The 26,360-nt window shown below is 30.9% G+C and overlaps 1 protein-coding gene across 5 annotated transcripts; it reads left to right on the top strand.

Moving 5' to 3' along the window:
- Positions 1-453: 453 nt before the first annotated feature.
- On the top strand, positions 454-26,088 carry LOC145001052 (dehydrodolichyl diphosphate synthase CPT3-like). Of its 5 annotated transcripts, none has more exons than XM_078960384.1 (3): positions 4,920-5,020; positions 16,542-16,639; positions 25,089-26,088. In XM_078960384.1, the coding sequence occupies exon 3, from the start codon at positions 25,132-25,134 to the stop codon at positions 25,939-25,941; it is 810 nt and encodes a 269-aa protein (XP_078816510.1). In that variant the 5' UTR covers positions 4,920-5,020; positions 16,542-16,639; positions 25,089-25,131; the 3' UTR covers positions 25,942-26,088. The 5 variants fall into 5 exon arrangements, with proteins under 5 accessions (XP_078816512.1, XP_078816510.1, XP_078816511.1 ...); XM_078960382.1 differs by lacking the exons at positions 4,920-5,020; positions 16,542-16,639 and adding exons at positions 23,914-24,138; positions 24,800-24,889; XM_078960386.1 differs by lacking the exons at positions 4,920-5,020; positions 16,542-16,639 and adding an exon at positions 454-620.
- Positions 26,089-26,360: the final 272 nt, after the last annotated feature.

Genomic DNA, 26,360 nt, shown 5'->3' with positions numbered 1-26,360 from the left:
TTTTTAACTTTTAGCTATTTTAAAATTAAAAGATTTCCCAAACACCCAGGTTCAATTCAAAGGCATTTTGAGGCGTCATCTTGAGTGTGCAAGCATCTTCTTGAGAAGCCGATCGTCATCTAGAAAAACACGTTGTCCAGATCAAGGATCAGAATCTTTAATCGACTGAAGAACTGATCCATCTCGTTATAATTTCTCTACTTCTCTCTTAAACCTACTAGCTACTGCATAGGTTGTGTTTGTTTTAAAAAATAAAAATAAAAAAAAATAAAAAAATAAAAAACTCTTCTAACCTCTTAGTGCTACACGGCACAACACACGCGCACAGCACTTTTAAACAGTTTGTTTTTTAAAAGGTTCGGCTCAAAAACCTCTTCCCGTCCTCCCCCCAAACGGGGCATTGGGTTTACCACTTATCACCGCTTCTAACTGATCTAAACAAAAAAAAAAAAAAAAAGTCGGCCAGCCACACCCTCACGAGTTCGCTCTACAGTCTCCATCGGCCAAGAACGGAAGAACCAATCGGTAGTCGCTTGTTGCCACACACCTATCGCCGCCGTCGCTCGCCGCTGCCGCTCGACGCTCGTCTTTTCTGCTGCCAGTCGACCGCCACTCAACAGGTTAGGGTTTTTTTTTTTGCTTTTTTTTCTGATTTCGATTTCAGTACAAACATAATCCAAGTATATGAATTGTGGAGAAGCAAGGCTACGATTCCACTGTGTGTTGCAATATTAAGCAGATTGATTTTTTTTTTTTTAACTTAATCCAAGTATTTGAACTTCAAATCATATGTTTATATATTAAATCCGTTGATGTCTTCTTTTAGATTAAGAAACAATGAATGATTTTGGTGTAATTTACTGTTATAAATTGATATGTTTGGTTATTTGATTTGAAGTTTTAGCTATTATTTGCAAAAGAAAAAAAGTAGCAATTTGATTTGTCAATTGTGCAAGCGAGTGTATTGTATAGGGTGAGATTGTTCTCTGCTTTATGAAGTGTACTTCTTTTACATTAAAAAATAAACTGCATACCTACCGTTAGTTCAATCTCAAATCCTGATACATCTTGGTGGCTCCTGGCTGTATAAAAAAGTGAGACTTATGAGCCTCTTCTAACATAATCTGCCTTACCCCACCATAATTGTGTTCTTCAGCATTCCATTGCACCAAAAATTCGTTTTCAGCAACCATAAATTAGATTTGGTCGAAATAATTTCTCATGACACACACACACACACACACACACACATATATATATATATATATATATATATATATAGAGAGAGAGAGAGAGAGAGAGAGAGAAGTAAGTTCAAATAAAAACAGTAAATAATGTGAGAACGCAAAAAACTATGTTTACGTTATTGTTCTATAATGAATGTTGTATATGTGTATTGTTGAAGAATTCTAATGTGAATATTAACTTCTGTTTATTCTCATATATTCATTAGAATGTTATTATCGTATTATAAATTTATGTGTGTGCATTTTTATAGTAAATTCTAATTTAGTTTTAACCTATGATTATTCATTTATTCATTGCTAAATAATGATATAAAGTTGTTGATACAAAATTCATTGCTGAAAAATTACATAAAAATAGTGTTTTTACCTTTTCACTTTATTTACTATATATATATATATATATATATATATATATATATATATATATATATATATATATATATATATATAGGGAAAAGTGAATATACCCTTAAGGTATATAAGTTTAGGTACTCAAACTCACTATACTACATCGTTTTGTATCATATATATACATTGTAATTGTTCAATGTTCTTATAATTCAACTTCTAACTTGATTTACTTCCAAGATTTTCATCAATTTCACATTGATATTCCTCTTACATAATTTTCATTTTCAACTATAATATATATAGTTTAGTAGGTGTTTGGAGAAAATATGTGATGTAAGAGGAAGATAATAATGAAATTTCGAAAATTTTGAAAGTAAATCAAATCAAGGGTTGAAGTTTAAGAACATTATAATGAATATATTAAACAAAATGACGTATTATCATGGGTTTGAGTACCTAAGTTTATATACCCTTAACAGTAAATTCCTAATTGACGATTTGACAAGCAAGTCATAAACTTTATTTTTTTGACAAAAAAAATCCTAATTACCGGCTAACCGGAAAAAAATTGTAAAAATGTCAAAAACTGCAGGCAATTTGGACTTTAATATCAAAAAAATAAATTTTAGGACTTTCTTGTAAAATCGATGAAAATATTCGAACTTTAATGTATATATCCCTACATTAATTTAAAAACAATTTAATTAAATTTTAGTTATTATAAAATATAGTTTTCAGATACCTTTTAATTAATTCAATTCTTCAATTTATATTATTTTATATTTATTATATTTAATGTTTTTCCGTTAACTATATATATATATATATATATATATATATATATATATATATATATATATATATATATATATATATATATATATATATATATATAATTTTTTTTAAACATTATTTAATATTTTACTTTAGGTTGTAAAATATACACTAAATTTTTAAGATGATTTGATATATTAATATAGGTTATTTATTTAATAATATATTAAAGTTAACAAATTAAGTATATCATATTGATAAGTCACAAAATCTTCCATAGATGATAATGTTTACAACTAAAAACATATTTAAGTTATTAATTTAAGTATATTAAAGGGAAATATAAAGAATTGAGAGGTTTATATTAATACGATGAAAAAAATGATTCTTTTGTAATATAGTATGATATGATTTTTTAAACTATAAACCAAGGTTGTCAAGATCGGGATCGTACATAGGATCAGTTTTGGGTTTGCAAGATCGGGATCGGGATGTTAAGATCCCACAAAATAAAATATAATTTTAATTTATAATTTTTAAATATGAAAAATATTTCAAACATTTCATTTTTCGTTCAAAATTTATAAAAACTTCAAAATATTAGTCATAAATCACAATACAAAATGATAAATGGTAAATTGGTAAAGGGTAAAAGACATAAAGTGGTAAAAATAATTTTCATTTGCAAAAAAAAGGAAGGTAGGATCAGATCGGATTTCGATCTTACGATCCTACCTGCGATCCTATCCTAAATACGATCTATTCACGATTCAGATTGCTTTTCATACCTAGGATCGTACGATCGTACGATCCTACAATCAGGATCGCGATTTGACAACCATGCTATAAACTTATACATAGTTCTAAAAAAATTGATGGGTGATTGTATTTGCATTCAATAATTAACTTTGCATATACAGGTTGTCGCAAAGCTTAGGGAGCATTTGGGATTGCTTTTCATGCTAAAAAGTTCTTTTTGATAAAATTTATTTTTGATTTTTTGGCTTTTTACAAAAAATAGTTTTAAAATATGTTTGTTTCATCTTTTAACTTTTCAAAAGCTAAAACTCAAAAGTTATAAAAAATCACAAATTCATGACTTTATAAAAACTTATTTTTGTTCTTGCTAAAAAATTATTTCAAAAAAACTTTTTGAAATGTCCAAACTTCTTTTTTAACTTTTAGTTATTTGCAAAGATGCCAAACATTTTTTTATTTTATTTTTTTTAACTTTTAGCTATTTTAAAATTCAAAGATTTCCCAAACACCCTGGTTCAATTCAAAGGCATTTGGAGGCGTAATCTTGAGTGTGCAAGCATCTTCTTGAGAAGCCGATCGTCATCTAGAAAAACACGTTGTCCAGATCGAGGATCAGAATCTTTAATCGACTGAAGAACTGATCCTTCTCGTTATAATTTCTCTACTTCTCTCTTAAACCTACTAGCTACTCCATAGGTTGTGTTTGTTTAAAATAAAAAAAAATTAAAAAAAAAAAAAAAAAAAAAAAAAAAAAAAAAAAAAAACTCTTCTAACCTCTTAGTGCTGCACAGCACAACACACGCGCGCAACACTGTTAAACAGTTTGTTTTTTAAATGATTCGGCTCAAAAACCTCTTCCCGTCCTCCCCCCAAACGGGGCATTGGGTTTACCTCTTATCACCGCTTCTAACTGATCTAAACAAAAAAAGAAAAGTCGGCCAGCCACACCCTCACGAGTTCGCTCTACAGTCTCCATCGGCCAAGAACGGAAGAACCAATCGGTAGTCGCTTGTTGCCACACACCTATCGCCGTCGTCGCTCGACGCTCGTCTTTTTTGCTGCCAGTCGACCGCCACTCAACAGGTTAGGTTTTTTTTTTTGCTTTTTTTTCTGATTTCGATTTCAGTACAAACATAATCTAAGTATATGAATTGTGGAGAAGCAAGGCTACGATTCCACTGTATGTTGCAATATTAAGCAGATTGATTTGTTTTTTTTTAACTTAATCCAAGTATTTGAACTTCAAATCATATGTTTATATATTAAATCCGTTGATGTCTTCTTTTAGATTAAGAAACAGTGAATGATTTTGGTGTAATTTACTGTTATAAATTGATATGTTTGGTTATTTGATTTGAAGTTTTAGCTATTATTTGCAAAAGAAAAAAAAAAGTAGCAATTTGATTTGTCAATTGTGCAAACGAGTGTATTGTATAGTATTGTATAGGATGAGATTGTTCTCTGCTTTATGAAATGTACTTCTTTTACATTAAAAAATAAACTGCATACCTATTTCCTAAGGATCCACTAAGAGGATGTTTGGCTTGACTTTTAAAATGACTTTTGCTTTATCTCTTGGAAAAAGTCTAAAAAGATGTTTGGTAAGATAAAAATGACTTTTATAAATGACTTTTTCCATAGAGTATTTTGAGACTTTTTGAAAAGTCACGTATACTTAACTTTTTCTAACTTTTCAGTAGCTAAAAATTTGAAATTACCAATATACCCTTACCCACCCTAATTAACGTCATTCACATTCATTCATGTATCACAGTTTCTTCTTGTTCTCTCCGCTCACGCACTCCTCTGGCATCTTGACCGCATCTTGACCTGCAACAAACACCGGCGACCGGCGACACCGCGCGAACTGCAACCCCGCGAGCGATCAGGTTTGTTTCTTTTCAATTTGATTTCCGATCTCAGATGTGATTTCCGATCTCAGATTTCCAATCTCTTCCTGTCTATTTCCGATTTCCATTTGATTTCCGATCTATGATGTTACATTTGATTTCCGATTTCCATTTGATTTCCGATTTCTGAAATTGATATTATGTAATTGATTTGCTGTGAAAATGATGTGCTGTGAAATAATTGATATGCTGTGAAATTGATTTGCTGTGAAATTGATTTGTGTTTTCTGTGGAAGTCATCCTGGTCATCGAGAAGTCTTCAGCGTTGCTGCTACTGAATTGGGAGATGAAATGTTTGATTGGTTTGCTTTTATTATCTTTATTGTGATTCTTTTTGTTGCTGACTTTTTAATTTTGGATGCATGTCTGTTCTTGGTGGTGCATCATCTTTTGATTAAAAGACTCAGAATTTGATTTCTAGTTATCAAACTGGTGTTTGAATATATGACTGTTCTTGGTGGTGCACCATCTGTTTGATGAAAAGATTCTTAGAATTCGGTTTCTTGATATGAAATCGGTGTTCAATTCTTGCACCATCTTTTTAAGTCTTTCCTTTTCTGATCGAACCTCCTGATTATTTAATTTCTTTATGTAATTAGATGTGATTTGAATGCGATACGCGACTGTCATGAAATTTTCCTTGAGAACGCAAAAAACTATGTTTACGTTATTGTTCTTTGATGAATGTTGTATATGTGTATTGTTGAAGAATTCTAATGTGAATATTAACATCTGTTTATTCTCATATATTCATTAGAATGTTATTATTGTATTATAAATTTATGTATGTGCATTTTTATAGTAAATTCTAATTTAGTTTTAACCTATGATTATTCATTTATTCATTGCTAAATAATGATATAAAGTTGTTGATACAAAATTCATTGCTGAATAATAACATAAAAATAGTGTTTTTACGTTTTCACATTATTTACTATATATATATATATATATATATATATATATATATATATATATATATATATATATATATATATATATATATATATATATATATATATATATATATGGAAAAGTGAATATACCCTTAAGGTATATAAGTTTAGGTACTCAAACTCACTATACTACATCGTTTTGTATCATATATATACATTATAATTGTTCAATGTTCTTATAATTCAACTTCTAACTTGATTTACTTCCAAGATTTTTATCAATTTCACATTTATATTCCTCTTACATAATTTTCATTTTCAACTATAATATATATAGTTTAGTAGGTGTTTGGAGAAAATATGTGATGTAAGAGGAAGATAATAATGAAATTTCGAAAATTTTGAAAGTAAATCAAATCAAGGGTTGAAGTTTAAGAACATTATAATGAATATATTAAACAAAATGACGTATTATCATGGGTTTGGATACCTAAGTTTATATACCCTTAACAGTAAATTCCTAATTGACGATTTGACAAGCAAGTCATAAACTTTATTTTTTTGACAAAAAAAATCCTAATTACCGGCTAACCGGAAAAAAAATTGTAAAAATGTCAAAAACTGCAGGCAATTTGGACTTTAATATCAAAAAAATAAAGTTTAGGACTTTCTTGTAAAATCGATGAAAATATTGGGACTTTAATGTATATATCCCTACATTAATTTAAAAACGATTTAATTAAATTTTAGTTATTATAAAATATAGTTTTCAGATACCTTTTAATTAATTCAATTCTTTAATTTATATTATTTTATATTTATTATATTTAATGTTTTTCCGTTAACTATATATATATATATATATATATATATATATATATATATATATATATATATATATATATATATATATAATTTTTTTAAACATTATTTAATATTTTACTTTAAGTTGTAAAATATACACTAAATTTTTAAGTTTATTTGATATATTAATATAGGTTATTTATTTAATAATATATTAAAGTTAACAAATTAAGTATATCATATTGATAAGTCACAAAATCTTCCATAGATGATAATGTTTACAACTAAAAACATATTTAAGTTATTAATTTAAGTATATTAAAGGGAAATATAAAGAATTGAGAGGTTTATATTAATACGATGAAAAAAATGATTCTTTTGTAATATAGTATGATATGATTTTTTAAACTATAAACCAAGGTTGTCAAGATCGGGATCGTACATACGATCAGTTTTGGGTTTGCAAGATCGGGATCGGGATGTTAAGATCCCACAAAATAAAATATAATTTTAATTTATAATTTTTAAATATGAAAAATATTTCAAACATTTCATTTTTCGTTCAAAATTTATAAAAACTTCAAAATATTAGTCATTAATCACAATACAAAATGATAAATGGTAAATTGGTAAAGGGTAAAAGACATAAAGTGGTAAAAATAATTTTCATTTGCAAAAAAAAAAGGAAGGTAGGATCAGATCGGATTTCGATCTTACGATCCTACCTACGATCCTATCCTAAATACGATCTATTCACGATTCATATTGTTTTTCATACCTAGGATCGTAGGATCGTACGATCCTACGATCAGGATCGCGATTTGACAACCATGCTATAAACTTATACATAGTTCTAAAAAAATTGATGGGTGATTGTATTTGCATTCAATAATTAACTCTGCATATACAGGTTGTCCCAAAGCTTAGGGAGCATTTGGGATTGCTTTTCATGCTAAAAGGTTCTTTTTGATAAAAGTTATTTTTATTTTTTGGCTTTTTACAAAAAATAGTTTTAAAATATGTTTGTTTCATATTTTAACTTTTCAAAAGCTAAAACCCAAAAGTTATAAAAAATCACAAATTCATGACTTTATAAAAGCTTATTTTTGTGCTTGCTAAAAAATTATTTAAAAAAAACTTTTTGAAATGTCCAAACTTCTTTTTTAACTTTTAGTTATTTGCAAAGATGCCAAACATTTTTTTTATTTTAATTTTTTTAACTTTTAGCTATTTTAAAATTAAAAGATTTCCCAAACACCCAGGTTCAATTCAAAGGCATTTGGAGGCGTCATCTTGAGTGTGCAAGCATCTTCTTGAGAAGCTGATCGTCATCTAGAAAAACACGTTGTCCAAATCGAGGATCAGAATCTTTAATCGACTGAAGAACTGATCATTCTCGTTATAATTTCTCTACTTCTCTCTTAAACCTACTAGCTACTGCATAGGTTGTGTTTGTCTAAAAAAAAAAAAAAAAAAAAAAAAAAAAACTCTTCTAACCTCTTAGTGCTGCACAGCACAACACACGCGCGCAACACTTTTAAACAGTTTGTTTTTTAAATGATTCGGCTCACAAACCTCTTCCCGTCCTCCCCCCAAACGGGGCATTGGGTTTACCTCTTATCACCGCTTCTAACTGATCTAAACAAAAAAAAAAAAGTCGGCCAGCCACACCCTCACGAGTTCGCTCTACAGTCTCCATCGGCCAAGAACGGAAGAACCAATCGGTAGTCGCTTGTTGCCACACACCTATCGCCGCCGTCGCTCGACGCTCGTCTTTTCTGCTGCCAGTCGACCGCCACTCAACAGGTTAGGGTTTTTTTTTTGCTTTTTTTTTCTGATTTTGATTTCAGTACAAACATAATCCAAGTATATGAATTGTGGAGAAGCAAGGCTACGATTCCACTGTATGTTGCAATATTAAGCAGATTGATTTGTTTTTTTTTAACTTAATCCAAGTATTTGAACTTCAAATCATATGTTTATATATTAAATCCGTTGATGTCTTCTTTTAGATTAAGAAACAGTGAATGATTTTGGTGTAATTTACTGTTATAAATTGATATGTTTGGTTATTTGATTTGAAGTTTTAGCTATTATTTGCAAAAGAAAAAAACGTAGCAATTTGATTTGTCAATTGTGCAAACGAGTGTATTGTATAGGATGAGATTGTTCTCTGCTTTATTAAGTGTACTTCTTTTACATTAGAAAATAAACTGCATACCTACTGGTAGTTCAATCTCAAATCCTGATACATCTTGGTGGCTCCTGGCTGTATAAAAAAGTGAGACTTATGAGCCTCTTCTAACACAATCTGCCTGACCCCACCATAATTGTGTTCTTCAGCATTCCATTGCACCAAAAATTCGTTTTCAGCAACCATAAATTAGATCTGGTCGAAATAATTTCTCATGACACACACACACACACACACACACACACACACACATATATATATATATATATATATATATATATAGAGAGAGAGAGAGAGAGAGAGAAGTAAGTTCAAATAAAAACAGTAAATAATGTGAGAACGCAAAAAACTATGTTTAGGTTATTGTTCTGTAATGAATGTTGTATATGTGTATTGTTGAAGAATTCTAATGTGAATATTAACATCTGTTTATTCTCATATATTCATTAGAATGTTATTATTGTATTATAAGTTTATGTATGTGCATTTTTATAGTAAATTCTAATTTAGTTTTAACCTATGATTATTCATTTATTCATTGCTAAATAATGATATAAAGTTGTTGATACAAAATTCATTGCTGAATAATAACATAAAAATAGTGTTTTTACATTTTCACATTATTTACTATATATATATATATATATATATATATATATATATATATATATATATATATATATATATATATATATATATATATATATATAGGGAAAAGTGAATATACCCTTAAGGTATATAAGTTTAGATACTCAAACTCACTATACTACATCGTTTTGTATCATATATATACATTGTAATTGTTCAATGTTCTTATAATTCAACTTCTAACTTGATTTACTTCCAAGATTTTTATCAATTTCACATTGATATTCCTCTTACATAATTTTCATTTTCAACTATAATATATATAGTTTAGTAGGTGTTTGGAGAAAATATGTGATGTAAGATGAAGATAATAATGAAATTTCGAAAATTTTGAAAGTAAATCAAATCAAGGGTTGAAGTTTAAGAACATTATAATGAATATATTAAACAAAATGACGTATTATCATGGGTTTGGGTACCTAAGTTTATATACCCTTAACAGTAAATTCCTAATTGACGATTTGACAAGCAAGTCATAAACTTTATTTTTTTGACAAAAAAAATCCTAATTACCGGCTAACCGGAAAAAAATTGTAAAAATGTCAAAAACTGTAGTCAATTTGGACTTTAATATCAAAAAAATAAAGTTTAGGACTTTCTTGTAAAATCGATGAAAATATTCGGACTTTAATGTATATATCCCTACATTAATTTAAAAACAATTTAATTAAATTTTAGTTATTATAAAATATATTTTTCAGATACCTTTTAATTAATTCAATTCTTCAATTTATATTATTTTATATTTATTATATTTAATGTTTTTCCGTTATATATATATATATATATATATATATATATATATATATATATATATATATATATATATATATATATATATATATATATATATATAATTTTTTTAAACATTATTTAATATTTTACTTTAGGTTGTAAAATATACACTAAATTTTTAAGATGATTTGATATATTAATATAGGTTATTTATGTAATAATATATTAAAGTTAACAAATTAAGTATATCATATTGATAAGTCACAAAATCTTCCATAGATGATAATGTTTACAACTAAAAACATATTTAAGTTATTAATTTAAGTATATTAAAGGGAAATATAAAGAATTGAGAGGTTTATATTAATACGATGAAAAAAATGATTCTTTTGTAATATAGTATGATATGATTTTTTAAACTATAAACCAAGGTTGTCAAGATCGGGATCATACATAGGATCAGTTTTGGGTTTGCAAGATCGGTATCGGGATGTTAAGATCCCACAAAATAAAAGATAATTTTAATTTATAATTTTTAAATATGAAAAATATTTCAAACATTTCATTTTTCGTTCAAAATTTATAAAAACTTCAAAATATTAGTAATAAATCACAATACAAAATGATAAATGGTAAATTGGTAAAGGGTAAAAGACATAAAGTGGTAAAAATAATTTTCATTTGCAAAAAAAAGGAAGGTAGGATCAGATCGGATTTCGATCTTACGATCCTACCTGCGATCCTATCTTAAATACGATCTATTCACGATTCAGATTGTTTTTCATACCTAGGATCGTACGATCCTACGATCAGGATCGCGATTTGACAACCATGCTATAAACTTATACATAGTTCTAAAAAAATTGATGGGTGATTGTATTTGCATTCAATAATTAACTCTGCATATACAGGTTGTCCCAAAGCTTAGGGAGCATTTGGGATTGCTTTTCATGCTAAAAGGTTCTTTTTGATAAAAGTTATTTTTGATTTTTTGGCTTTTTACAAAAAATAGTTTTAAAATATGTTTGTTTCATATTTTAACTTTTCAAAAGCTAAAACTCAAAAGTTATAAAAAATCACAAATTCATGACTTTATAAAAGCTTATTTTTGTGCTTGCTAAAAAATTATTTTAAAAAAACTTTTTGAAATGTCCAAACTTCTTTTTTAACTTTTAGTTATTTGCAAAGATGCCAAACATTTTTTTTATTTTATTTTTTTAACTTTTAGCTATTTTAAAATTAAAAGATTTCCCAAACACCCAGGTTCAATTCAAAGGCATTTGGAGGCGTCATCTTGAGTGTGCAAGCATCTTCTTGAGAAGCTGATCGTCATCTAGAAAAACACGTTGTCCAAATCGAGGATCAGAATCTTTAATCGACTGAAGGACTGATCCTTCTCGTTATAATTTCTCTACTTCTCTCTTAAACCTACTAGCTACTGCATAGGTTGTGTTTGTTTAAAAAAAAAAAAAAAAACTCTTCTAACCTCTTAGTGCTGCACAGCACAACACACGCGCGCAACACTTTTAAACAGTTTGTTTTTTAAATGATTCGGCTCACAAACCTCTTCCCGTCCTCCCCCCAAACGGGGCATTGGGTTTACCTCTTATCACCGCTTCTAACTGATCTAAACAAAAAAAAACAAAGTCGGCCAGCCACACCCTCACGAGTTCGCTCTACAGTCTCCATCGGCCAAGAACGGAAGAACCAATCGGTAGTCGCTTGTTGCCACACACCTATCGCCGTCGTCGCTCGCCGCTGCCGCTCGACGCTCGTCTTTTCTGCTGCCAGTCGACCGCCACTCAACAGGTTAGGGTTTTTTTTTTTTGCTTTTTTTTCTGATTTCGATTTCAGTACAAACATAATCCAAGTATATGAATTGTGGAGAAGCAAGGCTACGATTCCACTGTACGTTGCAATATTAAGCAGATTGATTTGTTTTTTTTTAACTTAATCCAAGTATTTGAACTTCAAATCATATGTTTATATATTAAATCCGTTGATGTCTTCTTTTAGATTAAGAAACAGTGAATGATTTTGGTGTAATTTACTGTTATAAATTGATATGTTTGGTTATTTGATTTGAAGTTTTAGCTATTATTTGCAAAAGAAAAAAAAGTAGCAATTTGATTTGTCAATTGTGCAAACGAGTGTATTGTATAGGATGAGATTGTTCTCTGCTTTATGAAGTGTACTTCTTTTACATTAAAAAATAAACTGCATACCTACCGGTAGTTCAATCTCAAATCCTGATACATCTTGGTGGCTCCTGGCTGTATAAAAAAGTGAGACTTATGAGCCTCTTCTAACACAATCTGCCTGACCCCACCATAATTGTGTTCTTCAGCATTCCATTGCACCAAAAATTCGTTTTCAGCAACCATAAATTAGATCTGGTCGAAATAATTTCTCATGACACACACACACACACACACACATATATATATATATATATATATATATATATATATATATATATATATATATAGAGAGAGAGAGAGAGAGAGAGAGAGAGAAGTAAGTTCAAAGAAAAACAGTAAATAATGTGAGAACGCAAAAAACTATGTTTACGTTATTGTTCTGTAATGAATGTTGTATATGTGTATTGTTGAAGAATTCTAATGTGAATATTAACTTCTGTTTATTCTCATATATTCATTAGAATGTTATTATTGTATTATAAATTTATGTATGTGCATTTTTATAGTAAATTCTAATTTAGTTTTAACCTATGATTATTCATTTATTCATTGCTAAATAATGATATAAAGTTGTTGATACAAAATTATTGCTGAATAATAACATAAAAATAGTGTTTTTACGTTTTCACATTATTTACTATATATATATATATATATATATATATATATATATATATATATATATATATATATATATATATATATATATATATATATATATATATATATATATATATATATATAGGGAAAAGTGAATATACCCTTAAGGTATATAAGTTTAGGTACTCAAACTCACTATACTACATCGTTTTGTATCATATATATACATTGTAATTGTTCAATGTTCTTATAATTCAACTTCTAACTTGATTTACTTCCAAGATTTTTATCAATTTCACATTGATATTCCTCTTACATAATTTTCATTTTCAACTATAATATATATAGTTTAGTAGGTGTTTGTAGAAAATATGTGATGTAAGAGGAAGATAATAATGAAATTTCGAAAATTTTGAAAGTAAATCAAATCAAGGGTTGAAGTTTTAGAACATTATAATGAATATATTAAACAAAATGACGTATTATCATGGGTTTGAGTACCCAAGTTTATATACCCTTAACAGTAAATTCCTAATTGACGATTTGACAAGCAAGTCATAAACTTTATTTTTTTGACAAAAAAAATCCTAATTACCGGCTAACCGGAAAAAAATTGTAAAAATGTCAAAAACTGCAGGCAATTTGGACTTTAATATCAAAAAAATAAATTTTAGGACTTTCTTGTAAAATCGATGAAAATATTCGAACTTTAATGTATATATCCCTACATTAATTTAAAAACAATTTAATTAAATTTTAGTTATTATAAAATATAGTTTTCAGATACCTTTTAATTAATTCAATTCTTCAATTTATATTATTTTATATTTATTATATTTAATGTTTTTCCGTTAACTATATATATATATATATATATATATATATATATATATATATATATATATATATATATATATATATATATATATATATATAATTTTTTTAAACATTATTTAATATTTTACTTTAGGTTGTAAAATATACACTAAATTTTTAAGATGATTTGATATATTAATATAGGTTATTTATTTAATAATATATTAAAGTTAACAAATTAAGTATATCATATTGATAAGTCACAAAATCTTCCATAGATGATAATGTTTACAACTAAAAACATATTTAAGTTATTAATTTAAGTATATTAAAGGGAAATATAAAGAATTGAGAGGTTTATATTAATACGATGAAAAAAATGATTCTTTTGTAATATAGTATGATATGATTTTTTAAACTATAAACCAAGGTTGTCAAGATCGGGATCGTACATAGGATCAGTTTTGGGTTTGCAAGATCGGGATCGGGATGTTAAGATCCCACAAAATAAAAGATAATTTTAATTTATAATTTTTAAATATGAAAAATATTTCAAACATTTCATTTTTCGTTCAAAATTTATAAAAACTTCAAAATATTAGTAATAAATCACAATACAAAATGATAAATGGTAAATTGGTAAAGGGTAAAAGACATAAAGTGGTAAAAATAATTTTCATTTGCAAAAAAAAGGAAGGTAGGATCAGATCGGATTTCGATCTTACGATCCTACCTGCGATCCTATCTTAAATACGATCTATTCACGATTCAGATTGTTTTTCATACCTAGGATCGTACGATCCTACGATCAGGATCGCGATTTGACAACCATGCTATAAACTTATACATAGTTCTAAAAAAATTGATGGGTGATTGTATTTGCATTCAATAATTAACTCTGCATATACAGGTTGTCCCAAAGCTTAGGGAGCATTTGGGATTGCTTTTTATGCTAAAAGGTTCTTTTTGATAAAAGTTATTTTTGATTTTTTGGCTTTTTACAAAAAATAGTTTTAAAATATGTTTGTTTCATCTTTTAACTTTTCAAAAGCTAAAACTCAAAAGTTATAAAAAATCACAAATTCATGACTTTATAAAAACTTATTTTTGTTCTTGCTAAAAAATTATTTTAAAAAAACTTTTTGAAATGTCCAAACTTCTTTTTTAACTTTTAGTTATTTGCAAAGATGCCAAACATTTTTTTATTTTATTTTTTTTAACTTTTAGCTATTTTAAAATTCAAAGATTTCCCAAACACCCTGGTTCAATTCAAAGGCATTTGGAGGCGTAATCTTGAGTGTGCAAGCATCTTCTTGAGAAGCCGATCGTCATCTAGAAAAACACGTTGTCCAGATCGAGGATCAGAATCTTTAATCGACTGAAGAACTGATCCTTCTCGTTATAATTTCTCTACTTCTCTCTTAAACCTACTAGCTACTGCATAGGTTGTGTTTGTTTCTTTTCAATTTGAATTCCGATCTCAGATGTGATTTTCGATCTCAAATTTGCAATCTCTTCCTGTCTATTTCCGATTTCCATTTGATTTCCGATCTATGATGTTACATTTGATTTCCGATTTCCATTTGATTTCCAATTTCTGAAATTGATATTATGTAATTGATTTGCTGTGAAAATGATGTGCTGTGAAATAATTGATATGCTGTGAAATTTATTTGCTGTGAAATTGATTTGTGTTTTCTGTGGAAGTCATCCTGGTCATCGAGAAGTCTTCAGCGTTGTTGCTACTGAATTGGGAGATGAAATGTTTGATTGGTTTGCTTTTATTATCTTTATTGTGATTCTTTTTGTTGCTGACTTTTTAATTTTGGATGCATGTCTGTTCTTGGTGGCGCATCATCTTTTGATTAAAAGACTCAGAATTTGATTTCTAGTTATCAAACTGGTGTTTGAATATATGACTGTTCTTGGTGGTGCACCATCTGTTTGATGAAAAGATTCTTAGAATTCGGTTTCTTGATATGAAATCGGTGTTCAATTCTTGCACCATCTTTTTAAGTCTTCCCTTTTCTGATCGAACCTTCTGATTATTTAGTTTCTTTATGTAATTAGAGGTGATTTGAATGCGATATGCGACTGTCATGAAATTTTCCTTGAAAAATGAATTAACAGTTAATGGATTATATTTGTGAACTTGTTGAAAAATGAATTAACAGTTAATGAAATTGATGAAATATGAAGCTGATGAAATATGTAAACATGTCCTTTTTTGTCATTTTACATATAAAAGTTAAACCAAACACTTTAACTTTTGACTTTTCTCTTCAAAAGCTAATCCAAACACATTTTAAAAAATAACTTTTCCAAAAAGTCCTTTTCCAAAAAGTCCTTTTACAAAAAGGACTTTTGCCCCACAAAAGCTAAGCCAAACACTCTCTAAATTAATGTTTTCAAAACAAGAAAAAAAGTATATATTTCTTGGTGTCGGATCTGAATATATATTTATATGTTGATTTATGATTTATGATATAATGCTTTCAAATCTGTTCCTCCTGTTTTTACTGTCAAAATTATGTTTTGGTTTATGAATTTTTGTGGTGGATTTGTATGAATGTTTGACTAAATAAAGCAAACCTCCTTCCATGAAGGTTTTAGAGACCCACAAATAAGCTCCTTCCGTTAAAGTTTTATAAAGGCAAAGGACTTCGATCCAGCTTCGTATTTTCTTCCATACGGTTCGTTACAGGTATGTGCGTATTTGATCATGTCTTTCTTAATTTCATTATCTTTTGTGTTTTTCCCCTCTTGTTATTGGAATTAATGCTTAGGGTTTGGTAATTTATTCAAGCGATCTGTTAGGTCTTTGTTTCTGTTGGAGGACGATGACCACTTACTATCTTTTGTCAATCGAACGGCGAAAATTTTGTTTTCTTGGTTCTTGGGTTTTTCTGGAAGTATTTTTTAATGAATTGTACTTTTTCCATTAAATGGAACTTGATTTAGAGGTCTTTCTATGGTTTCGTTATGCACTCCATCTGTTTCAAGCGTAGAATTCAAATTTCATTCATGACGCCTAGTATTTTGACGAAACTAGGGTTTTATTACATGTATCTGTTGAAGAATCGGGTTTTAAGTATTTGAATATTCTTCCAGATTACAAAATTTCCTCCATTTCCCGGATCTAAACGGATCTTAATTTGAACGTCAATAGAACTAGGGTTTTGTTCGATCATTTGTTGACCAACTGAGTTTTATGAATTCGAATCTAAAAGATGACGAAATTTGAGAGTAAAGAACCAATAAAACAGGGTTTCCGTATTAATAATTTCAGTTTTAAATTCATGAATCTTAAGATTGGAGACACGTCCTTTGCAACACTTCCCCTAGATACGAAAGCGGAGGACTATCCCTGTAACCAGAATCTCTGAAAGGGAGAGCGTGACTTGAGTGTATAGATCTATATGGGATTGACTATCCCGCACCTGGCTGCTAGCTACAGCCGAACCGAAGGTTCAAGGGTGACAAAAGTCATAAAAGATATTGGCCCCATCCCGAGTCATATCTAGTCTTTAGTATGGTTATGGAACTCGCAATCAAGATTATGAAAACTTTATACTTATTTATTAGTTTTATATACGTGTTAAAACTAATGTACATTTAAAGGTAACCAAACTTTCAGGAAGCTTCACACACACACTTTAAGTATGGTAGATACTTGTACGTTACTTTCAGATTTGATAACACTTCACAAACATTTTAGGAAAATAAGGGTTTTTCCTGGGATAACTGAACTTGTTCTTAATCAGAGTGTGTAAAAATCAGATAACAAACTATTCTTAATCAAACTGGGTAACAAACGGGTAACTAAACTTTACTTTTAAGAAAATATGGGATTTTCTTGGGTTCGTAACTTTTTCAGAAAACCGGAAGGAAACTTGTTCATTTTCAGAAAACAAACCCGCTTATGAACTCACCATCTTTTTGCTGATTTTTAAAATGCTTGTATTCTCAGGTCCGCATTAGACAGGTACCCGACGACCCTTTTGACGAAGACGGAGTGCGTTGGAGACACGTCTTACTTTTGTTCATATATATACATATGTCTCATACTTTTACAACTTTACTTTTGAACAAATGTAAATTTTCATATGTAATGTAATGGTTGTTTACTTTGCTTACTATGTGCATTGGATTTGATGCTCAACGTAGAGCCCGCCCCAGAAATGTTTCCGCCTTGGTTTTCGGGGTGTGACAAATATCAACTATCATCACATATAAATTGTTAGACTATATCCCAGGGGTTGCAGCCCTAGAATATACTCTGACGATCAAGTTAGCATTAGGTATAAGGCTATGATTATGAGAAATAAGCTAGAGTGATAGAGTCTACCTTTTACCTTTTAGAGTTGGTTATTATTTATAGTTGAGATTAATTGTGATCATGAGCATCTTCATATGTTTTTCATTATGAATATTTTTATTTTCATAAGGGATGTTAATGTTAGATCATAATCTTTTTTTGCTAAGAGTGGAAAATGGATATAAATGGTTAAGGTAATTCTTATGGTCTTTCCTATTTGATAATTATTGCCATGAACTTCCATTTGTATGTGCTAATCACACTTGGGGATGTGATGCACATTATGTTGGGATACAACAAAAGAAGTTAAGCACTGCAGAAAAATATAAAACAAACTTTAGTGAACTTTCATAAATAAAACTTCTGAAAAAACATAAATCAAGTGAACACAATATTTAACGTGGTTCGGTTAAGGTGACCTACGTCTACGGGAAAACAATAGAGAGAGAGAGAGAGTATTATTATTATTATTAACTTTCTAGAGCTATTACAAAAACTCAAAATTATATCTCACTTTGATCCTTCACATAAATCTAGCAATTTACAATGATGGGGATATGAACCTATTTATAGGAAAGCATGGGAAACCTTAATTCTGATGGGACAGGCCCATCCATAATTATCCCATTAAGGGGATGCCTTAATTTCCAACCAAACATGGAATGCCATGTAGACGATTATAGAAACTTCATACTTTAGAGACACTGTATTGGTACCATTAATACACCACAGGCATATCAGCTGTCATTGAGTGGCATCTCATGTCACTTAATGGCATATCCTATCACTTAGTGGCATCTCCTGTTACCTGGTGGCATATCCTATCATTTAGTGGCATATCCTGTCACTTGGTGGCATCTCTTATGCATGACACTTCATCAAGGTGCCAGGTGGCACATGAAGGGATGTCGTAGCACGTCAAGAATACATGTCGCATACCAGGAACATATGTGGAAGATCTTGAACATATGTGGCATACCAGGAACATATGTAGTACTTAAAACAACCTATTGGCACATCTTCCATCAAGATGTCACACCCTCCTTTTAAATGGTGCATACTCCTTCTTGATGGAATATCCTCCTTATAGATGGCTCACATTGATTCCAAAGTGGCACATCTTCTTTAAAATGGTGTATCATGAAGCATAACGCATCAATGGTGCTTCATTCTCCTTCCTGATGCTCCACTCCAACTCCAAGTGCTCCATGTTGATGCTAACTGCTCCATATTGGACAAGACTTCATACCCCAATAATCTCCAACTTGAAAGCTTGAACAACTTCAATTGCCATTCAATTTCTTCATCATTCCTCAAAGTACTTCCCCATCTCTCCTACCAAACCCTTATCTTCAAACTTTTGGAAGGCCAGTTGAAGCCATGTCCAAGTTCAACTTTTTAGTGGTAAATTCTATAGTACCTTTATCTATTGAGTTCACCATACCAAGGACTTTCTTCAGCTTAGCAGCCCCTTGGTTTATTATCTTGACTGTTTCTGCAGTCTGCTCAACTCGCCATCCATAGCCTTCTCCCACTATATGAAGTCAATCCTTAAGGCCTTTAGTTTTGACCGATTATCACACATCAACAAGTCATTGGTTGGTGGAGAATACCTCATGGAGTACTTTGCTTAGTGTTCATCTAGATAATAGGATGTTTCATCTTTGAATCAACTACAATTCCAACCTCATAATTGTTATCACCAAAGTTCCCACTATTTCTAGATATATCAGAGCTCATATTGCTTCTTGAATATCCACCTATCATTTGATAAGTGATAGATCTTGCATGATTCCAGGATCCTCCTACCAAAGAAACTGATTATAAACACCAAAATGAACTGAAACCGACTTTCTTCTGTATACCAATAGAACATGGCCTAGAAGCATCTATCATAATCTTTGAATTTGGCATCCTACCATTCGATATAAGCTTCATCATCCCTTTCTCACTAATATAAACAAATCTTTAATGGAATATAGTGGATGTCCCAACTCCTCTCTCACCCTATTTCTGACCCTTAGAAACGATCAAGTTTTCCTTCTTCATTTTCCACTTATGATCACCAAATGTAACATGATGACCTTAATTATTAAGTTTCCCAAATGATATCAACATCCTCTTTAGATCTGTAATGAACTTGACATTCTTCAAAGTCCAATCCATACCCAAAGTTGTCTTGAGAACCATATCTTTGACACCCATAATATCCAAACACTTGTTATCTTCTAGTCTGACCTTCTCTTGGTAAAGCCTAAAGTTTTGCATCACATTTTTGGAATGACTAGCATGAAATGATGCACCTAGATCCTAGACCTAAGATTTTATTGAGTTTTCAACTGAAAAATTGAGTGCTTCACCTTCAAAATCTTCTGACATATTCATCTCCTTTTGGCCTTTATCTACCATTAACATTAGATATTGACTTTTGACATGACCATTCTCTTTGTAGTTCTAATAGGTCACGTCCCTCCTATTGTTTTGTCCACCTCTCCTCTCGACTTTTATCTTCCACTAGTCCCACACCCTCTGTTGGACTCCCTTCATTTATGTTAAATACTCAGAAGACTATTTGAAGCTTCTCTAGCACTCCGTCTATATACATCCTCAACAAGGATTGAATCGCGAAGGTCTTCAAAGGTCAACATAACACCCCCCAACTGAGATGCTTTCTAAAGTCAATACAAGGAGATTTGGGATTGTTATTGCTACATAACAATCAAGGTATGATCTTAAACCCATTCTTATGTTAATATGATTACTTGTATGCTAGAATTAGGGTTTATAGTCTTGGATAACTTGCATGTACAATAGAGAAACCTAGATCCAAGCATTAGGGTGTGTATGAGCACATAGGATGTTCTTATGACCAAAACCCATCACATGTGTGTCACATCATGAGCACATGTGGCACACCAGGAACATGTACGGAACATCAAACCGAATATTGACACATCCTCCATCAAGATGTCACATCCTCCTTCTAGATGACACATCCACATTCTAGATGGCACATCTTGATTCCAAAGCGACACATCTTCTTTATAATGGCACATCATGAAGCATGGCACATCACTGATGCTCCACTCTAACTCCAAGTGCTCTATGTTGTTCCTAAGTGCTCCATATTAGACAAGATTTCATACACCAACACATTTATACCATTTGTTTGTCTTATTCTCCAAATATAGTTCCATGTAGCCTAGGCTGGAAGCTAAGCACGACTGTCTAGCAGTGGCTACAAGGTGCATCACCACCTACAATAGTTTCATCATTGAGTTTAATCAATGCAATAGCAATACTAGAAGTCTCAACATAATTGTAGAGCTCGTCTAATTTAATATGAAAGGTAATATGATGGATCCACAAAACATAATGATAAACATCTAGTATTTACTAAAATGGGGTAAATATGGACTAAATAGGATTTTAAGATGTGTGTAAAGTAAAGTGTGAAACTATTAATGAAAGAAATGCTTAAGGTGTCTATAGATTGGAGGCTCATGCATGTTGTGACTGGGGATGGGGGGGGGGGGGGGGGGGGGTCAAGTGCGATTCAAATGTGTAACATACAATAGAGATATGAAATTAATTTATAATAATATACGGCTGAGATCGATTGAAAAAGCTTTGATTTGAGGTAAAACCTTAAGAAAATGGAAGCAAGAAGTGGTGACTTTGGACGGATAACACGTGAAAACGACTACTAAGAATGGTGAAGTCAACTAAAAAGATGAGATTTGATTGACAATATCTACACCAACAAACAAGCATGGCCTATTCAAAAAACACCCCCGACAAATATCAAATCTTGATCTCGTACATTAATTGTTTAGATTCTAATTGGTCGATCCACTAATGGAACAAAACACCCTCTATGGCCTTGGTAAATGTTTTATTATCCTCATATTTATACTTGATAAAGAAAATCTCATACAAATGTACCATATATGTACACGTTGATAGTATTTGTTTTGTACTTATATATCATCATAGATCTATAATAGGTGCTTTTTGTTTCTTATGTAGTTGGGATTTCATGGACACTTTCATATTTGTTGGTATTTATGATTTGTTTTGTGTGATAAAAATTATATTATTGCAAGTGTCGCTCTCGTCGAGGACTTGAGGTACAGTTTAATCAACACGTATGTGATTTCTTTTGGGTAATTACGTAATACAAAATTCAATTTTGATATGTTTGTAGTTTAAGGTAATTATGTTTAAAAACTAAATTGTAGGATAATTAACTTTAACATTTTTACCTTCAATAGATACATAATTAAAAGTTAACTATTTAAATAAAACAACTTTTATAGTTTGTTAGCTTAGATTTTTTTTTTCTTTTTCTTTTTAAGTTTAGCCTCGTTTATAAGGCACCAAATGGTAATTTTAAAAAAGAAAACATAAAATGGTTAATTTTATAATGTAATTTGGCTATTTATTTTCTTTACAATTCTATTATTTTTCAGAGTTTGCATACAATTAATATAATAAAAAATCTTTATTTTTACATTTTCAATAAAGGCAAAATGTAGTCAAATGATTTGTTAATTGCCATCACAATTGTTCTAACCATATATTAAATACATTAAATATATTTGTAAATTTCCAAAGAAACATGTAAGTGATACGACGACGTTTACATCTTTACCCACTACCCTTATCAACCGGTCTTCCCGTTGAATTCAAGACTCCATAAATCGCGTAATGAAGCAAGTGAAAAGGCAATCGACATTCCACAAGAATTAAATAATCAAAAACACAAAAGAATTTTTTCCACAAGGGTAGAATGGTCAAATCTCTCTCTTTGTCAATGGCTCCTTATAGGGATGAGCAAAAGGACCGAACCGGCCGGAACCGGCTCGAACCGGACCGGAACCGGGAACCGACTTCAGCCAAAATCAAGAACCGAACCGGCCCGGCGGTTCTATCGGTCCGGTTCTACCGGTTCTCGGTTCCTACCGGTTCTTGTCATGTCTTCAAATGTTGGAACCGGTCCTTGAAAAATAGCATCATACGGTTCCGGTTTTTGCCGGTTCTACCGGTTCCGATTCCTACCGGTTCCCGGTTCCAAAAATCTACAAAAATAACGTCCCGGTCCCAGCCCGACCGGTTCCATCGGGTTCCGGTTCCGGTGCCGGTTCCGGTTCCGGTACCGGTTCCCCGGTCCATTTGCTCATCCCTAGCTCCTTCTAATTCTTTCTTCTCTATTACAAAAATAGACGTTACAGGCCTAGAGATGCACAAAACCCGAATCCGATCCGATCCGATCCGGATCCGAATCCGATCCGGTTTCGCTTACGTCATCAAAAATCCGATCCAGTCAAAATCCGATCTGAATCCGGTCAAAATCCGATCCGGTTCTAACCAAAATCCGAATCCGATTCTAATCCGATTTGAAACCGGTTTAAACCGATTTTAGTGGGTTTTAATCGGATTTTGGGGCGGATTTGGATCCGGGTTTTAGCGAATCCGGTTTACGATCCGGTATCAAATCCGATTTGGAATATAGGATTAGGATCCGATTGAAAATCCGGTTTTAAATCCGATCCGATCCGGTTTGGTCAAAACCGGTTTTGACCCAATCCGGTTTCGGATTAGATCCGGTTTTGAATAGTGAAACCGGTTTTTGTGTGCATCTCTAGTTACAGCTACGCCATAATTTATGCACCTCCCAACCGAAAAACGTGTTCCCCTCTTCCCTCATTACTCCCTCTCTTTCTCTCTTTCTCTCTCTCACACACTCACACACACAAACACACACTCTTTCTCTCTACTGTGTGCTGTTTGTTGCGACTATTTTACCTACTCTTGACCGATCGATGACTCTTAAATTTCATTCATGTTTATGAAATTCGAGACGAAGAAGTAGTATTTCACAGGTTAGTTTCTTTGATTTAAGATGTTCTTTTCAATCGATTCACAACTTGTTATTCGGATTATAAATGTGATGTTTATGGAAATCTAGGTTGAGAACTTGAGATTCGTCATTCTATCATGTGTACCTATTTTATTTTTTGGTTTTAATTTGTTGTTCGTTATAATCGCTTCATAATCTGTTGTAGTTATGTTGCTATTTTGATTATGATATTGAAATCTAGGGTGAGATTCTATCTACTGTTCGTATATTGTTCGTTTTTAATCTTGTGGTTTATGTTGTTCGGATTATACATGTGTTCGTATTAGAATCTTCGTTTAGATTTTATACTGTGTTTCTTTTTACTTGCCGTGATTTTGGTTGAGGTCTCTTTAATTTTGTTGATTGTAGTTCTTGAGGAATCCTTCGTACATAGATTTTTTGAAATTGCTTTCGGAAGATTGTAAAGTGGTTCTTGATGCAGATAATATTCAATTCTGGGGAACGAATATGAAAGATTAGGGTTCTTATTCGAGAAAATAGAAACCTAAAACTATTTTAACAGTGATTCGTAACTATTTCATTGCATTCTCTTCTGGTTATCGGAATTGATTTTGTCGAACTCCAGATATTTAACAAACATCTGAATTGTCGGATTTTGCTTAATGACTTTTCTATATTATCAGGATATATGGGATGAGTCGCAGTTGAACTAGAAGCGTAGAACACCAGTGCTTTGGTGAAGAACAAAAATGGCTGTAGCTAGAATGAATAGCGTTAGTGTATTTAGATTTTGTAAAAAGAGGCAATACTAGAGTTACATTCAATTATATAAATTGAGTTACAACTTACTACAGAACTTGAATGCCAACTATAAATGTGTTTAGTTCTACAGCTTCATTCTTTATTTATTGTTGTGTAGTTTGTGTTTCTCCTATGAGTTGGGCTAACTAAGCATTTAATCTTCTCTAACAGGTCTAGCAGACAATAGGGATTTCAGAATTCTTGGAAACTTGTTATGGATGTTAAAAAAAGAACACAAATCTACGAGGGTTTAGGTACTTTTGCAAGAAGATGCATTTTCAGCATCCTTTCTATATCTGTAATCCCAAATCATATTGCCTTCATAATGGATGGAAACAGAAGATACTCAAAGCAGCATAATTTAATCCAAGGTGCAGGACATAGATTAGGGTTTAGAAGCTTAATGTCAATGCTTAAATACTGCTATGAATTGGGAGTAAAATACGTTACCATTTACGCATTTAGCATAGAAAACTTCAAACGAAGCCCTGATGAAGTCCAATCTTTAATGGACTTAATGGAGGAAAAGATCAAAGGGTTGATAAATGAAGAGAGCATAGTTAACCAATATGGTGTTAGGGTTTACTTCATTGGAAACCTTAAACTCTTAAGCAAACCCGTGAGGTTAGCAGCCGAAAGGGCAATGGAGGCAACTGCTAAAAACTCGAGGGCGGTTTTGTTAATTTGTATTGCTTATACTTCAACCGATGAAATCTTCCATGCTGTTCTAGAATCTTGTGAAGAAAAACGGGATAAAAAAGGTGAAAAGAGTATGATTGATGTGACAGATATTGAGAGACATATGTATATGGGAGTGACACCTGACCCTGATATTATAATACGTACGTCTGGTGAGAGCCGTTTGAGTAATTTTCTATTGTGGCAAAGTGGTAATTGTTTGTTGTATTCGCCGCCTGTTTTGTGGCCGGAGATTGGTTTCCGGCATCTTGTTCAGGCGGTTTTGGACTTCCAAAAGCATTTTTGTTATCTAAATAATCAAAAGAAGATATGGAGCGATGTATAGATTGAAAAGAATGTTTTTTTTAATTGGATTGGATGGTTTTCTAGGGTTTTTAAGGGTAGTTTTATGTCCTGTTGTATTTTAGTTTGAATGTTGTTTTTGAAATCAAGATGATATGTTTTATGTAATTATTCTTCTTGGTGTTTTGAATCTATGATCACCTTGGGTATTGTTTTGATAAAGGTAAACATGAGGTACTCTTACCAAATGTTAAGATGAACATCGAAAAAAATGTGATATTACTTGAATTGCAGTACTCTATTGCATTGGTATTTACCCAAATAAAAACCATTGGAAAAGTGTGGAATTGTATTTATAGTAAGGTATTGGATTTTCCTTTGCAAATTGTTTTAAACGAGGGTTTTAAGTCTGCAGGTCGTGGATTGCAGCAAGTTTTTTAAATTATTTTTTTATAAATTTAA

This window comes from Lactuca saligna, chromosome 6 (genome assembly GCF_052625555.1).
Source record: "Lactuca saligna cultivar CGN05327 chromosome 6, ASM5262555v1, whole genome shotgun sequence".
Lineage (NCBI taxonomy): Eukaryota > Viridiplantae > Streptophyta > Magnoliopsida > Asterales > Asteraceae > Lactuca > Lactuca saligna.
Note: the sequence above shows the minus strand (reverse complement) of the source record. Positions and strands in the feature narration are given on the sequence as shown.